Source organism: Nothobranchius furzeri, chromosome 2 (assembly GCF_043380555.1).
Source record: "Nothobranchius furzeri strain GRZ-AD chromosome 2, NfurGRZ-RIMD1, whole genome shotgun sequence".
Lineage (NCBI taxonomy): Eukaryota > Metazoa > Chordata > Actinopteri > Cyprinodontiformes > Nothobranchiidae > Nothobranchius > Nothobranchius furzeri.
In genome coordinates this window covers 84,779,356-84,795,803 of record NC_091742.1, presented here as the reverse complement: position 1 = coordinate 84,795,803, position 16,448 = coordinate 84,779,356, and the positions used below count along the sequence as shown (strand labels likewise).

General features: G+C 43.7%; 1 protein-coding gene across 6 annotated transcripts in view; it reads right to left on the bottom strand.

The window, feature by feature from the left end:
• LOC129160753 (NLR family CARD domain-containing protein 3) overlaps positions 1-16,448 on the bottom strand; it is a 272,871-nt gene that overhangs the window by 233,210 nt on the left and 23,213 nt on the right. For all 6 annotated transcript variants that reach the window (XM_070548078.1, XM_070548080.1, XM_070548081.1 and 3 more), the window contains exons 5-10: positions 11,106-11,222; positions 10,459-10,778; positions 7,512-9,300; positions 6,505-6,681; positions 2,536-2,709; positions 574-747 (exon numbers count right to left, since the gene is read on the bottom strand). In XM_070548078.1, coding sequence (XP_070404179.1) covers positions 574-747; positions 2,536-2,709; positions 6,505-6,681; positions 7,512-9,300; positions 10,459-10,778; positions 11,106-11,222 — 2,751 coding nt within the window. The remainder of the gene's footprint in view (positions 1-573; positions 748-2,535; positions 2,710-6,504; positions 6,682-7,511; positions 9,301-10,458; positions 10,779-11,105; positions 11,223-16,448) is intronic.

Sequence of the window (16,448 nt, the reverse complement as noted above, 5' to 3'; positions counted from 1 at the left end):
CAACAAACCAGTAAAGCACAATGAGAGGAACACATGGACTCTTCCACTAGCATACTACATGTGCTCTGCTGAGAACTGCTCAAGGCCACACGCTTTGTTTAATGACTTTTTCTCAGTAGCAAGACGGACTTCATCAGCTCAGACAATCAGGCCACAACTGTAGTGAATATTGAACCTTTCACTATTGACACAGTTAAACATCCTGCAATAGTGTTTCCTCCATATTTCAGCTATATTCTATCTCCAGACACCCCATCAATAGTTGCTGCTAGCAGAGACCTACTGAACTAAACCATTTAAATACAATTCATCTATTTTATTAAGTCAGAAACACAAAAACATGATGAACTGATGTTTAATATTTTATTCAGTAAAAGTTATTTAAAGGTTCAAACAGAAACTTGTTTTTGTTCTAAAATGTTTATTTAAACTTTTGGAAAAATTGGAAAGTTATAAAAAAAATTAATGTTTGACATGAACAAAATATTTATAAATGATTTAATTCTGAATAATGAGTGAATGATTTTAGTTTGTTAAACACAGAAAAACCTCCAACAGCTGCAGAGAACTGACCTCAGAACCTTCAGTCTACAGTCTGGACTCTCCAGGAAACCACAGAGCTCCTTCACTCCAGAACCAGACACGATGTTCCCACTCAGGTCCAGTTCTGTCAGATGGGACGGGTTGGACTTCAGAGCTGAGGCCAGAGAAGAACAGCTGATCTCTGACAACCTGCATCTCCTCAACCTGAATAAAGAATAAAAGCAGTGAGCTGAAGCCAACAGGATGCAGGTTAAAACAGAAACATGACCTAAATAATTTAAAAGGAATAAATTATGTTTATCATGTCAAAAGTACAAAAACGATAAAATTATGTTTAACATTTTTCTAAGTTAAAAATGATTTAAAGGATTTAACGAGCAAAAACTGAAACCTAATTTTGTTCTAAAACGGTGTAACGTCCAGCAATGGTCAGTTTTAGGTACAGTTTGACCATTCAACATCTGGTCAAAAAGGAGACACGAGACTGCACGTGTTCCCTTTAAATCAGCCTGCCTTCATCCCATCAGCTGGAGCTCAGAGCCTCTCTGCAGCTCTGAACACATGATAACGAATTGTCAACAATAATGTTCTCTCCTCAAGGTTCAAGCTTCCCTTATCGTCCTACAGGACTCTTCATGCCTCCAAATAAGTGAACACTCGCAGCTCGGATTAGTTGCTAAATCAGAGTATGATTTCTTAAATTAAATATGAACTTCTAAAACTTATACGTTAAATAATCATTAAATAAACATTTGTTTATTGCTACTTATAATAATTATAATATAATGAAATGCTTTCATTAATCTGTGCTCAATGATTGAAGGTTGAAATGAATGTTATGTTATGATTACATTGAAAGATTGATATATGTTCCAGCATGTTAATATGACAAGGTCATCACTATTTGCACTCACACAAGAACAAGTAAGGTTAAGTTAACGCGTGACACATAAACAGCCTTTACCCCAGATCAGAGCCTCCGGATCAAAGAAGGCGTGCTTCTGAGGTTGTCTTGGTAATATTCCTCAAACTTGTCAACCTCTGGTTGGCTACACAAATCATAACATGAGAACATTAAAACTGGATCACTCTGGTGATTCATCAGTTCTAGAGAAAGCTTCAGACCGGTCATCTGAAGCAAAACCCTCTTTAACCATCAAAGCTTTTGACACGTCGTCAAAATCTTTTTGCACCTGCTAAGCTGATACAGCAAACGGTTCCTGCAGAACAAGCTGATATTGTTCCGGCTCCTTAAGAGTCCCAGACCCGTGGTTCCATCCATCTGTCGTGACTCGAGATATCTCTGGACTGGAGAAGTTGGTGCTGTGGTCAATCGACTGGACCTGGGTGCCAGAGGTCATCCGACCCCTCTAACCTTCGGATCCACCAAGAGGGTCTCCGAAAACGGGTGAAGTAGACACACAGATAGCGTCTGATGCCTTTTGATAATAATTAACTTCATAGCTGAACGCAAACCAAATTCTTTTACATCCAGAACTCAGCTCTCCTAGATACGGAAGTTCTGATAACATCGCATTCACACATAGGTTTCATACATCACATCTAGTTCCATCCATCACAGTAAATGTTAGTTAACCTGTCATGTTTTAATTGTTGGTAAAATAAATTCTTACTTTTATAAACCTGACTCTTTTCTGAATCAAAACGAAGTGTGTACAATCCCTTAATAAACAAAGAATCCTAGAATCTTCTGATTAAAACACAATAAGGACCAAGCAGGTTGATATTCTATATTTAGATAGAGTATCACAGCTTATTGGTCATAAGTAGAGGTAATATATATATTGATCTCTTAAAGCACTCAATTTACCAAACCCTACAATGGTCTCATTTAAACTTTTGAAACAACCAAAAAGTTTTTAGGTTTAAATTAAAGTTTCAAACTGAGCTAATTTCTTTTCTCTTAAGAATGAGTGAATGATTTTAGTTTGTTAAACACAGAAAAACCTCCAACAGCTGCAGAGAACTGACCTCAGAACCTTCAGTCTACAGTCTGGACTCTCCAGGAAACCACAGAGCTCCTTCACTCCAGAATCAGACAGGATGTTAAAGCTCAGGTCCAGTTCTGTCAGATGGGACGGGTTGGACTTCAGAGCTGAGACCAGAGAAGAACAGCTGATCTCTGACAACCTGCATCTCCTCAACCTGAATAAAGAATAAAAGCAGTGAGCTGAAGCCAACAGGATGCAGGTTAAAACAGAAACATGAACTAAATAATTTAAACTAAATTAATAATTTTATTTTTCTGTTATTAATCAGAAATGACAACACACCCTTTATGGTCGCATTAAACCAAATGAAACAAATACTCTGAAAATGAGCCACAGCCTGCTTTTAATCCCAAATAAACTAAAGTCGTCACATCCTTGTTCACAAAAACACCAACCCAAAAAACCATAGACATAGTAGTTAACAGAATCAGACAGGACAAGACTTTACACAAAAGAACAAACCTCACAGCAGATGACATGGCACAACTGATAGGAAAAAATAAGAGCAACAATGAAAAAACACAACATAAACAAACCAACAAAACCATACACAACAGTTAGAAACAGACTAGTACACCCAAAAGACAAGATACCAGCTGGACGTAAATGTGGAGTCGTTTACGAAATCCCATGCAAACTCTGCAATAAAACATAGATAGGAGAAACCGACCAACTCAACACACGAACAATAGAACATAGAAAGGAGTGTGAGAAAGAAACAAGTCGAAAACACACAAGAGCAGCAAAACATGAAGCAGAAAGTACAATAAAGAAGTCAGCCGTAACAGATCACTGCACAAGAGAAAACCATGTAATGGACTGGGACAACACAAGGATCATAAACAGCGAACAACAGAAATACAAAAGATGGATAGAAGAAGCTATCGAGATAAGGAGACGTGGATGTGGGACCATGATCAGAGACGATGGAGTTTACTCATTGGATCGCGCATGGGACTGCATCATCGGAGAGGGGAGAGCGGGCAGCAGAGGGCGACAACGTCCTCTGCTGCCCGCGGATAAACGAGTAGGAAGTGACGCCACCATCAGCGTCAGCTCTGAGGATGTTTTGCAGTCGGCAAACGAAACGTACGTCAGCAAGGTAAAGAAAAACCTTTCCTGTGTTTTAAAAAGAACCAAAAATGAAAATAGAAACCAAACACAGTAAAAACACACCAAAGATATTCTAATGACTATTTAGACAATTTAATCTAACGACTAGTTTTCTGTTGCACGATTAATAAAAACCAGAAAATCTCAAATAAATACCCCAAAAATGTAATAAACTGGTCCTGGTAGAGGATAAACACTACAGGCCTTCCATTTTGTATAACATTGCATTTATTGTGTTGCGGTGGGTTGTGTTCTGGTGACATGTGGAGCTTCAGAGTGCCGGCTGCTGAGCCTGAAAGGTGGTTGGAGACGGAGTTTCTTTCTCCATGCTGCTTGTTTTTGTCACTCTTGTGTATGTGGCGAGTGGTGTTACGACCCTTCCTGGAGAGTTTGGCTCGTGTGCATAAAGGAAGGGACAATAACAGAAGATTTAAAAGTTACAACGATGATCAGGTTTATTTACAAAGATACTTCAATCTTTCCACCCACAGGTTGGGAATACTAACAAACAAAACTAATACGGGCTGTGAGGAATTAAAACAAAAGTACAAATAACTAGTGTTAAAGATGTCCCACTGGGCAAACACTACTGGGTTCTAGATCAAAATAAGGATCTCAAAAGGTACAAACTCTAAACTGGGTGGTCAAACCAAACTCAAGGTGATATTTTAAACTAAGGCCCTGTCCACACGTAGCCGGGGATCTGCCAAAACGTAGATATTTTCCTACGTTTTGGCCTGTCATCCACACGAAAACGGAGTTTTTTCACACGAAAACTGAGTTTTTTAAAAACTCCGGCCAAAGTGAAGATCTGCGTTTTCTCTGTTTTGGGTGTCTGCGTGTGGACAGACAAAACCGGAGTTTTAAGGTCCGCAACGTCACTTTCCGCGACAAAAAAATGCTGACATCACGTGTGCGACCTGTGTTTACACTAGCCGGTATCATGGAAGCCCTCAGAGCTGCGCTCTGTCACTACCCGATCCATCAATGGTCCAAGCGCTTTCTGCTTGTTTGTTGTTGCAAGCGGAATTACTGCTCCTTGCGGAAGACCACAGATGAAGGACGAGGTTAAGAACGGGGGAAGTACTGCCGCCTACAGGTCTGGCATGTCCTTAACAACGTATTTATCCGGGTACGTGTGGACAGAGTCTGTTTTTAAAACGGGGTGGTGTGGATGCAAGTTTTTGGAGGGGCGGATATTCGTTTTTAAAAAACCCCGGCTACGTGTGGACTAGGCCTAAATCAAAAGCGCACAGCGCTCTAAATGCATCCAAAAGGGAGATCTACACCACACAAAAGATCAACTCTAGACCAAAACATTACAGTTCATGCAAACACAAGCTTTGGTAGCTTTACCAACGTTAAGCTCAAGTTACCACGTAGAAATAAACCAAAAAGACCCAGCACACTAACCAGCGCAGAGGAGAGACAGCTACCACAAAAACAGCTCTCCTGATGTCTGAAAGAAGATTCCTTATGATATGAAGGGGCTGTTCCAGGTGATTTTCTACATCTGCCATAGAGACGAGGCAGCGCCTTTGACCCCGGAGGTTGTTGTCTGTTACCGGGAGATGAACGCGGGTGAAACAGGAAGAGAATCTGGTAGCGGAATCTTACATAAAATTAGTGGATCACTAAATAAAAAAGCTTGAAAAACTATAACTATTTGCACTACCTACAATTTATCTGGATGTGTGTAACATTTCTATAGCGCACCCCCTGGCATGTATTGTTCTGTGTTCAGTTTTGGATGCAACTTGTATGTATACTTATTATCTTTTTCAATAAAGTTTTGAAAAAAGAAAAAAGAAAATCTGGTTCCGGGTCTTCGGTATTTGGCGGAGATGTTAGTGAAGGCGGAAAAGAGAGGAAAAGCAGACAGAATCCTTTATTTACAAACCCCTGGGAACACAACAAGTGGGTGTGGTACGCCGACGACCGGATCTTACGTTGTAGAATTTTTAGAATCAAGTCGCTGACGTCATCGACGCTACGCTACTCTACGCTACAGCTCTACTGAGGATAATGGCCGTGTTCGAGATGAGCCAGTTCTGCACAGATTAGATCACCGGTGATCGGCGCGCAGTGCATGCCGGTTAGATTTGTGTCCGACTTGCTCTGACGTCATGCCTACGTAGGCAACGATAACCTCGTGAGATCAAGGCGGCCGCAGATTTTGGAGCAAGGCGCTGCAGTTGCTCTCCACTGGCTGCAAAACCTAGGGCATGACGGGAAACGCCTGGCTCTCACCTGATCTAAGTTCTGATTGGTTCATATTTTGAGCAAAACATCCATTGATAGAACGCAAAATGTTAGTTGGTCACATGTATTCTGTAAATCATGTTACGTTGATGATGACAACTATATAGGCCATAAAGAGAAATGTGATTTGTGTTCTTTTGTCACGTTTCCTATTAAAACCCTACAGCTGCTAACCTTTACTTATTATTACAGTCATATCTTCACATGCACATGTCTACAATATATGATATCCACAAGCATGTGTGTCAGTTGCTAACAAGCACCAGAATTAAAATGTAAAATTAAACAAGTGTGAACGCTAACGTGATATCTTCATCCATCGTCACCTGCGAGCGACACATGTAGGGAAATCTGTCCGACGTAAACGCCGGCTTTCAGCCACTCCCCCTGCTGCGTCCGTCTGCTCTCGTCTCTTTTCCAGGCGAGGCGCTGCTCAACTCGAACACGGCCATTGTTGAATGCTGGCATCAGGTCACATGATCTCAATATTTGACACCCCCCCCCCCCCACCAACGTGTCCAGAAACTATTTAAGGTTAAACACAGAAAACCTCCAACAGCTGCAGTGAACTGACCTCAGAACCTCCAGTCTACAGTTTGGACTCTCCAGTCCAGAACTCAGAATCTTCATTTCAGAATCAGACAGGATGTTCACACTCAGGTCCAGTTCTGTCAGATGGGACGGGTTGGACTTCAGAGCTGAGGACACAACTTCAAGGTGAATCTCTAAGAGTCCAGAATGATAACCAGATCTGTGATGAGAGAAAAGTTCAAGTCAGTTGTAATAAAATCAGAGAATCTGTCTGATAAACATCCTGAAATCAGATGATGACTAAACAGTGATGTCATCATCTCATGAACATCTGCTCTTCGCATCTGTGCTTCATCTGGTCCATCTGACTGTCTGACATGAGCCCGTGAATCTGTTCAGTCTCTTTCACACCTGCAGACTTTTAAAGAGAATCTTAGTTTAGCGTTAATCTGCAGATGAAGGAGGGAACATGGCGTTCCATTTCTGCTTCCATCATGTCCACAGTCTGTCAGCAGGATCTGATCCAGAGTCAGAATCAACACGTCTGCTGTAGGAAAACATTTGGACTCTTTTCTAGTTTCCATCTGAGCTCAGAACCTTCAGACTGAGTTCAGCTCAGTGAACAGGTCCAGTTGGAAAGATGATCTCTTTGCTTCCAGTTCCTGTCAGCTCCAACTGTTCAGGTGCACACGCAGGAACATGCTGCTGATGTCCAGCTTTCAAGGTTCACAACATCAGAGATTTAGCAGGACTGGGATTCAGAGCTCTGATGTGGAACAGTGAGGTGTGTGTGGACACACTTCACCAGAAAGCAGTGATGGATTTGTTGTTTGTTCTTGAAAAAGGAACCAAATAAACCAAGTTCACCCTCAACAAAGCTCTGATGCAGAAGGAGGCAGCAGAGAGTGTTGGTCTGTCCACAATCAGACTCTAAACCTTCTGATTCACTTTGACGTCTTTTTCATTCACTAAAGTGATTTTTCTGTTTAAACTGCGCAGCTCTAATAACTACTACTGACTGATGATGCTCATCAACACATCTGGACTCACCTGAACTTTCTGCAGTTCCTCACAGCTGGAATCAGTCTCAGTCGTCCCCTTGGTGATGTGTTGTACTTCTGCAGGTCCAACTCATCCAGAACCTCCTCTGACATCAGCAGCATGTAGGCCAGAGCTGAACACTGGATCTCTGAGAGTTCCTCTGATCTGTTCTCTGACTTCAGGAACTTTTGGACCTCCTGATAAACTGAGAGGTCCTTCATCTCCATCAGACAGTGGAAGATGTTGATGCTTCTGTCTGGAGAGACTTTATAACTGTTCATCTCCTTCAGGTTGTTGATGGTCCTCTGGATGGTTCCTGGACTGATCTGTGTCTGACCCAGCAGACCTCCTAAGAGCCTCTGGTTGGACTCCACAGAGAGGCCATGAAGGAAGCGGACAAACAGGTCCAGGTGGCCATTTTTACTGCTGAGGGATTTCGCCATGACTCCCCATAAGATGTCCTCCAGAGATGAGTTTCTGTAGTCTCCTCCCAGGAAGTTCTCCATCACCTCCATGTTCCTGCTGGTGAAACAGTGGAACATGTAGACTGCAGCCAGAAACTCCTGAACGCTCAGATGAACAAAGCAGTAGACTGGTTTCTGGAACATCACACACTCTCTTTTGAAGATCTCTGTACAAACTCCTGAGTACACCGAGGCCTCTGAGACATCCAGACCACACTGCTCCAGGTCTTCTTGGTAGAACATGATGTTTCCTTCCTCCAGATGTTCAAACGCCAGCCTCCCCAGCTTCAGAAGAAGCTCCCTGTCAGCCTCCATCAGCTCCTGAGGACTGGTCTCAGGTCCTTCATGGTACTTGTTCTTCTTCCTCTTGGTCTGAACCAGCAGGAAGTGAGAGTACATGTCAGTCATGGTCTTGGGCAGCTCTCCTCTCTGCTCTGTAGTCAACATGTTCTCCAGAACTGTAGCAGTGATCCAGCAGAAGACTGGGATTCCACACATGATGTGGAGGCTCCTGGAGGTCTTGATGTGGGAGATGATTCTGCTGGACAGCTCTTCATCACTGAACCTCCTCCTGAAGTAGTCCTCCTTCTGGGCGTCAGTGAAGCCTCGTACTTCTGTTACCCTGTGGACACATGAAGGAGGGATCTGATTGGCTGCTGCAGGTCTGGAAGTGATCCAGACCAGAGCCGAGGGAAGCAGGTTCCCCTTGATGAGGCTTGTCAGCAGCACCTGGACTGATGACCTCTGTGTGACCTCAGAAAGCAGCTGACTGCTGCTGAAGTCCAGTGAACGTCTGCTTTCATCCAGACCATCAAAGATGAAGAGAAGTTTCCAGACAGCCAGCTTCTCTGCTGGGATCTTCTGGAATGTTGGATAGAAAACACGGAGCAGCGTGAGAAGACTGTGCTGCTCATCTCTGATCAAGTTCAGCTCCCTGAAGGAAAGCAGAAGCACCACATGGACATCCTGGTTCTCCAAGCCCTCGGCCCAGTCCAGAGTGAACTTCAGCACTGAGAAGGTTTTTCCAGCTCCAGCGACGCCGTTGGTCAGAACCACTCTGATGGCTCCATGTTGCTCAGGTAAGGCTTTAAAGATGTCCTGGCACCTGATTGGAGCATCATGGAGCCTCTTGGTCTTGGAAGTGGTCTCCAGCTGCTCCAACTCATGTTGGGTATTAACCTCTTCACTCTGTCCCTCTGTGATGTAGAGCTCAGTGTAGATCCTGTTCAGGAGGGTTCTACTTCCTGGTTCATCACTTCCTTCAGTCACACGTTCACATCTGCTCGTCAGACTGAGCCGATGTTCTTCTAGAACCTCCTGCAGACCAACATCTGCTGAGAAATGTGACACAGAGCAGATCTGAATGCTGCAGCAGAACCTCCAACATTTTATTGGTAGTTCAATCTGAATCATCTTCATAAGTACCAGGGGTCTCATTTATCAAACATTGTGTAGAATCCTTACTAAAACCGTACTTAAGCTCAGCAAAAATAATGTACCTACGCCAAGTAGGTTTGTGATCTATCCAACATGGAGTACGCACAGCTGCACGCAATCTCCGCTTCATAAATCAGAGACTAACGAGAAAGTTTCTCAGCTGCTTTTTAGTCACATCCCGCCCTCACCACGCCCACTTACTGCCATAAATAGTCAATGCAAAGTGCCTTGTGGACCTCATGCATTTACATAAGCCGGCTGTTGCAGCGCTCTGCCAATGACGATGGCGACCGTAGATCAAGGCAGATCAAGGCAGCACTACTTCACAAGCAGAAATTGAGGTACCTGTGGGTGAGGTGGAGAAATGAAAGGAAGTACTTTTGAAAAACAAATAAGAGAAAATCCACGGAGTGACACAGCGTTGCTGAAGCCGTCAATGTTGTGAGTTCTTTAGAGAGATCTGTGGCGGATATTAAAAAAATGGTCCGATCGAGATTCGATCCCCAGACTCCCGGGTGAAAGGCGCTAACCAGTCAGCCAAACAGGGATGTCATCTGGCAAAGTAGCCAGGGCGCATGATCAATCGGGTCACGGTGACAGGACGCTCACACTGTCAGTCTGTCACAGATGCATGACATTCTGTCTAATTCTGCCCCCCTGCTGATATTCAGCATTCTGTATTCTGCGCTTCAGGCTCTGTGTGTGTGTGTGCGCGTGTGCGCACGTGTGTGAGGGGGCTTGTTCTGTGTGTGTGTATGAAGCGGTACAAGTGATAATGCTGCAGGATTTCATAATTGTATCCTTCTCAGCAGCAGCACTGCAGGTGCTCTCCATGTCCAAAATGTGCGTAAGCAAGGTCCTTAGTCAACTTAAAGTTGCGCACATTTTTCCGCTAAGTTTTCTTTCATAAATCCCAAAGTTTGCGTGGAAAGTTGCTTACGCAGTTTTCCGACCCCGTTTTGTGCGTAAGCAAGCTTGATAAATGAGGCCCCTGAAATCTTCATTCTGAACCAAACACCGTGTTTTAAACCAACAGGTAACCAGAAACGCCTCACCTGGTCCTGAGCTGCTCTGATTGGCTGTCTGCAGTCCACTTCTGGTTCTGGATCTTTTCCCACACTGGGGACAGGAGGAGAGTCCTGATGGAGCAGACTGGTCCCAGTATGAGGTGGTGCACTGTCTGCAGAACCAGTGTCCACAGCTGGTAGAGACTGGATCCTTCAGGACGTCCTGACACAAAGAACAGCAGGACAGCTGGTCCTCCTCACCAACAGCACTCCTCTTCCTCCCTCTGTGAAGACATTTTTTCATCATGACCGAGAACCAACTGGACTCTTTCTGATGTTCTGGAAGCTTCTTGTTGGCAGCAAACAGCCTGTAGAGAGCTCCAGATTTAGGACTTCAGACATGAAATGTTAAATGTGTTCAAACTTTTAGACAAACTTTCATCCTGCTGTGATTCTGGAGAAACGTCTTCAGACTAAACAATAAAATCTCTCATTTAATCACAACTGAACAAACTGACAGAAAGTCAGAGTAAAAAAGTGTTTCTGATGCTCTGATAAGAGCTGCATTTCCACCTGGTCAACTTGTTTTTAACACTTTAGAACTCCACTAATTCATCAGTTCTACCAGAAATCAGCAGAAATCCTGTTTTTCTGTCTGAGGAGTCAAATGAATCAGTTAGAAACACTTTTCTTACTTTGTGTCTGAAGGTCCAGATTCACTGAAGTCTGGAGGTTTTCTCATGGACCCGTCACTCTTCATAGACAGACAGCTGGGTTCTGGAGGTTCTGCTCTCCCTCTGTGGTTCTGACCTCTGAAACACAAACATGTTGTAACTCAGATCACATCAATCCGTGAGAAAATCTCTGATGAAACCATTTCAGATGAACATCAGTAAATTCTCCACACTGGATCTTTAATGTTTGTAACATCCTCTCAGATGATCAGAAATCTAAACTCCATCATCTTCAGCCGCTGCATGTTTGATGTACAAAGAAGGAACAAAGTAAATCTGCTGGTTTCTGGAAAAAGTTCCTGACATCATAATTCACCTTCAGAGACTCTGTGTTAAATTCTGAAAACAAGTCACATGCTTTTATTTTGTAGGATCACATTCCCAGCATCATTTCCTCCATGGCTCTTCGAAGACATTGTGTCTGTAGAAAGTCTCGTTCTGCTCAGAAACATCTCTGGGAGTTTGACTCGTGACTTTTTATTACATTTAACATCCAACGGATCTCCAACCAGGAGAATTCAGGACTTTTTCAGCCACGTTTCTTCCTCAGAGATGAAGGTTCAGAACTGTCCTTCCAGCTTTTAATCAGCTGCTTTGAACAGTTTTTCCAACAATCTCTGAACTGGTTTTGTTTTCTTGATGCAGATGGATAACTGGACCCTTCTGAACCAGAGGAACTGATCAGAAACAACCACAGGATGTGTCTTCATCATGATGGAGGAGAAGCTGCTGACTGCATGACTGAGCTCTGATTGGATTATTTTAACCAAAAGAACGCACACCAGAGAAGATTGGTTGATTTTATGAGCTGCAGCGGAGAGCCGAAAGCATGATCAGAACATTGCCTTCCAACTCTGCCTCCCGCTCCCACTCCAGCACTTTTAGAGAGAGAAAATGAGGACAAAGACCTAATCATCATAGCCTACGCTAACCAATAACATTGCTTCTGAGCTAGAACTGACCAATAACAACGTAACTTCTACCTAAGGCGGGACCGACAAAGAGGAAGTCTCAAGTTACAGGAGTGACTGCTGAAGGCCAAAAACTGATGACTCATTCAGCCTGTTGCCAGGCAGACTATTTCTACCAATCCCCACAGCATACCAGAGGTTGACTGAAAGGAAAAAAAATAGTCTTGACTAGGGGTTGTATGAACTAGTCGACTAGTCGACTTCACGGCTCTGTAGTGACTTTTTATGCCTGTCATCGACTAGTCACTGTCACGTGATAATGACTGACAAGATGCAGTCCTCCAGCAGGTGATGAGCCCCTGCGTCGGGAGGCGGAGGCGACACGCTGTGCCAGAGCGTTGGTACTGACACCGGCGGTAAAACGGACATTTAACCAAACTGTGACCTTTTCCGTCTTGCAATTTTACCTTCCCCTCACCCCCATCCTAATCTTAACCAGTTTGCGCATGCAAAGCTCTGATCGTTGACGCGCTCCAGACATCTGCGTCCTGAGCACCGCCAAATCAGGTGTCACCACCTCAAAAACAAATTAAACACGCGATCGTTCATGTCGGCTCATTTCCTTTCATGTTTTCTGTCTGTTATTTGTGCCTGATGCATTTCGCTGCTGCGGAGCGAGGCTCTTCACCTGTTTTGTTCTCCGGTGACGCACCCCCAAGATTCCACTACCTCCGCTCCGCTCTGGCACGAACTCCGCAGCAAAAACGGTCCCGTTGCAGTCGGCTGGCGAGCAGCGGCACTCTGCTGTTTTTGTGATCGGTAGATCTTTTAGAACTGCAGTTCAAAGGTAACTCATGAGGTGAATATATATGAACCCAGGTAGCAGTTTCTCTTTAGGATTGAGAGGAGATGCAGGAAGATAATAAACAGGCAGGACAGAAAAATAGTCAAATAAAAACAAGTTAGGTTTTGTACTTGCTGGTTGCAACAAACAGACACCATTGAAGGTAATCAGAAGTGAGGAACAGAAAATGAAACAATTATTTTAATGTTTAGAGCAGCAGGAACTCTGCTGCGCAGGGGAGAGGACTGAAGTAGGATGCAGAAAGTACCGTTGTTAAAAGAGATGTGTTAACTTAGAAAATTCTTTCTTTCGATTTGGGCGCAATTTTAATTGTCAAAAACTCCAGTGAACCTACCGACCCCACCCCCCCGCCGCTTCAGGTGTATGACGTCATCAACGACTAGTCGAAGTCGACTCGATTTTCATTACTTGACTGTCGACTTTAAAAAAAATTAAGTCATGCAACCCCTAGTCCTGACTAACATTTGATTACTTAAAAAGGAACATTAAAAGAGTAATACATTAATACATTAAAAATCCCTGACACGCCTACTTACACTGTTGGTCTTGTTTAAATACGCAGTAATTGTTGCTTGCCTTTTTCACTTCATCCTGCATCCTAGCAGCAACCACTCTGGAGTTGGTGTTTGTTTACGTCATGCTGCATTCAATGTAATTGGAAAAAGAAGCTTCAAGTGCTTAACCTCCGATTTTGTTTTCTTTCTGGCCTTAGTGCGGGGGACGGATCGGGGTGGATCTGAATCTGGGGGGACAGATCCCCCCGTCCCCCACCCTATCTGCGCGCCTGGGTGAGGGGAAGGCAAAATTGCAAGAGGGTAAAGGTCACAATTCAGTGAAATCTCCGTTTTACCGCGGGCGTCGAAAAGCGACGCTCTGGCCCAGCGCATCGCCTCCAGACGTTTTGGGAGCCCCAACGCATCTGAAACAAACGCTTGGTCACCCCGTGTCAGTTTTAGCCGCTTCGGGTGTGAGAATGTGTTGAATCACTTTGCACAGAAATCTGGATTATTAAAAAGTACTCTGAGTTCATTAATAAACTCCCATTTTCACTTTCAACAACATAGAAACAGTTTTGAGTTGAAAAAGAAAATCTGTTCCAGTTTTAATCAACCTGCATTTTAAACAAACACACCACACACACAGCACTGGCTTTTCAATAACCACAACTGTTACATCCACCAGTGAGACGGCTCAAAAAGCTGTCGCAGAGCCGGTGTAGCGGTCACACTTTATAGCGTGACGACTGCAAATTAATTATGACCAATAAGATGTGATTATTCCGTATAAATATGAAATATCAACCTGATTGATCTCTGAATGTTTAATCAGAAGAGTTTAGGATTCTTTGCTTGTTCAGGGACCATAAACACACTTCGTATTAATTCAGGCAGAGTGAAGTATAAAGTTAAAAGGAATTTTATTCTTTTCTAAACTAATTATAATACATGACAAGCTATGTGATGGAGTGTATATGCGGTGATGTAATGTGAGTTGTAGGTGATGTAAAGTAGATGTGTATCAGAACCATTTTTGTTGCGTCTAAAACAGATGTGCTCTTAAGGAGCCGTATGGCTGTGTCAGGTGGCAGTGTGCCGGCAGGTTTGACTGTGTGTCAAAAGAGAAAGGTGTCTCAAGGAGGATGGTTCCGAATTGGCCACTTCGGAGTTCCGCTTGAAACTGTATAACTCGGGAAGTCATTCTAGTTTTAATAATCCACGTTATCATTTCTGGCGAATCAGAAATTGACTAGGGCTGCAACTAATGACTATTTTAATAGTCGACTAGTCACCGACTATAGAAACGATTAGTCGACTAATCGAATAATTATTAAATTTTTCTTAAATTTAGCATGAGATTGCTTTAATTATGTGAAAAATGATAATAAACACAAGAAAGATGGGTACTTCAATGGAAAATGTATACTTTATTGAACTTTGCTGCTGATAGGCCAATTAATACTAAAAGTAAATAAAAATGCCCTGTCTTACATCAATTAGGCACAGTGCTCAGTCAGTATCAAAGTCATTTACTGTCATTTCTACCACATGTGCAAGACATACAGAGAAACGAAATTGAGTTTCAATACACACAATTCAGAGATCAGACATACATGGGCAAGACACATGACAAGAATTGGTGACTGCGGTCATTCGCACCATGAGTCGCGCTACCTTAATAGATGAAAAGGAATTACATGAGGATAGGTTGGGGGAGGGAAAAAAGGCATACCAGAGTTACTCCCGACAGGGCGTAGCTGTACTATGCAAAACAACACCTCAAACATATAAGCACGAACTTCAACATTCACAACATGAGACTCCGTTAGGGGGCGGGGGATCCTGTTTTTCCAGGGCCAGCAGCCATGTGCGGCGCTCAGCCAGCTGTGTCCACAGGAGGGAGAGAGATCTTTGGAGGAGCATAGAGCACATTCCTGCAGGTTGATGGCCTCGCTGGGAAGTCCAGAATCTGAAGGCGGGGGGGGGGTAGGACAGGTTCCACAGCATCTGTCTGCATTCCTTCCTTCGTGGGGGATGATTATTTGCAGCTTCAAGGCTGCACTGGCGTCAGATTAGGATAACGAGACAGTGTTTGGGTCAGGCAGAGATAATTTTCCCTCTGCCTACAGTCTGTAACTGGTCATTCCAGTCCTTCAGTGAAGCCAATTAGGGTTATTAAACATCTCCACACCGTCCGGTGACCCTCTCCGAGATGACATCCATTTTGCGCACTAACACCGGTAACGCAGCCAAGACATTGTCCAGCTCGCGATTCACCTCGAGTAACGTCCCAGTCTGTGAGGTCTCCGCCCGGACGGTGCCGCCCATGGGTGCGGGTCGCCCTTCAATCGCTCCCGTCTCCCCAATTTATCGGAAAACCAGATATCCTCCCACTCCAATCACAAGAAATCCAGTGATCATCAGGCCAAATATCCACATATCTTCGACGTCCTCAATGGACAACTGAGAGAGACAGATGTCCTTCCACTCCTTCCTGGAATCGAGCATATATCCCGCTGCGTGTGTCCCATGAGGGCAAGTGGGAGCACCCTCCTCCGTTCTCATCATAGAAAAAATCTTATCAATCGCGTTGAATGACCAATTAATTAAATCCATTTCTGAAAAATAGTGATTTCCAGAGGAAATGCAGAGAAGCGCTCTGTAGGCAGACGGGACAAAAAGAGCCTTGAGAAAAAAAGATAAAGGAGCAAAGCAGAAGCGACTGTGCTCTGTGAGTGCCAGGAGCAGAAGAAGTATAGACATAAATGCATAAATAAAATTAAAATACTTTTGTCAGGCATACATCCAAAACAAAACATATTGGCTTTCGTGTTATTTAAATATCACCAAGGTGAGTCAGACTCTGTTTCATTCAACTGTCCGACGTGCTTTCTCTTTCAGTGTTCATGCATCAGCGAGGTGCTGCCGTGATAGGCAAGGGCTGCTTTGCAAATAATGCAGGTACTGTTTCTATTCGCCAAATTCAGGCTAGAATGCTCCCAAACTTTAGATGTTTTGGTACGCGTAGCTA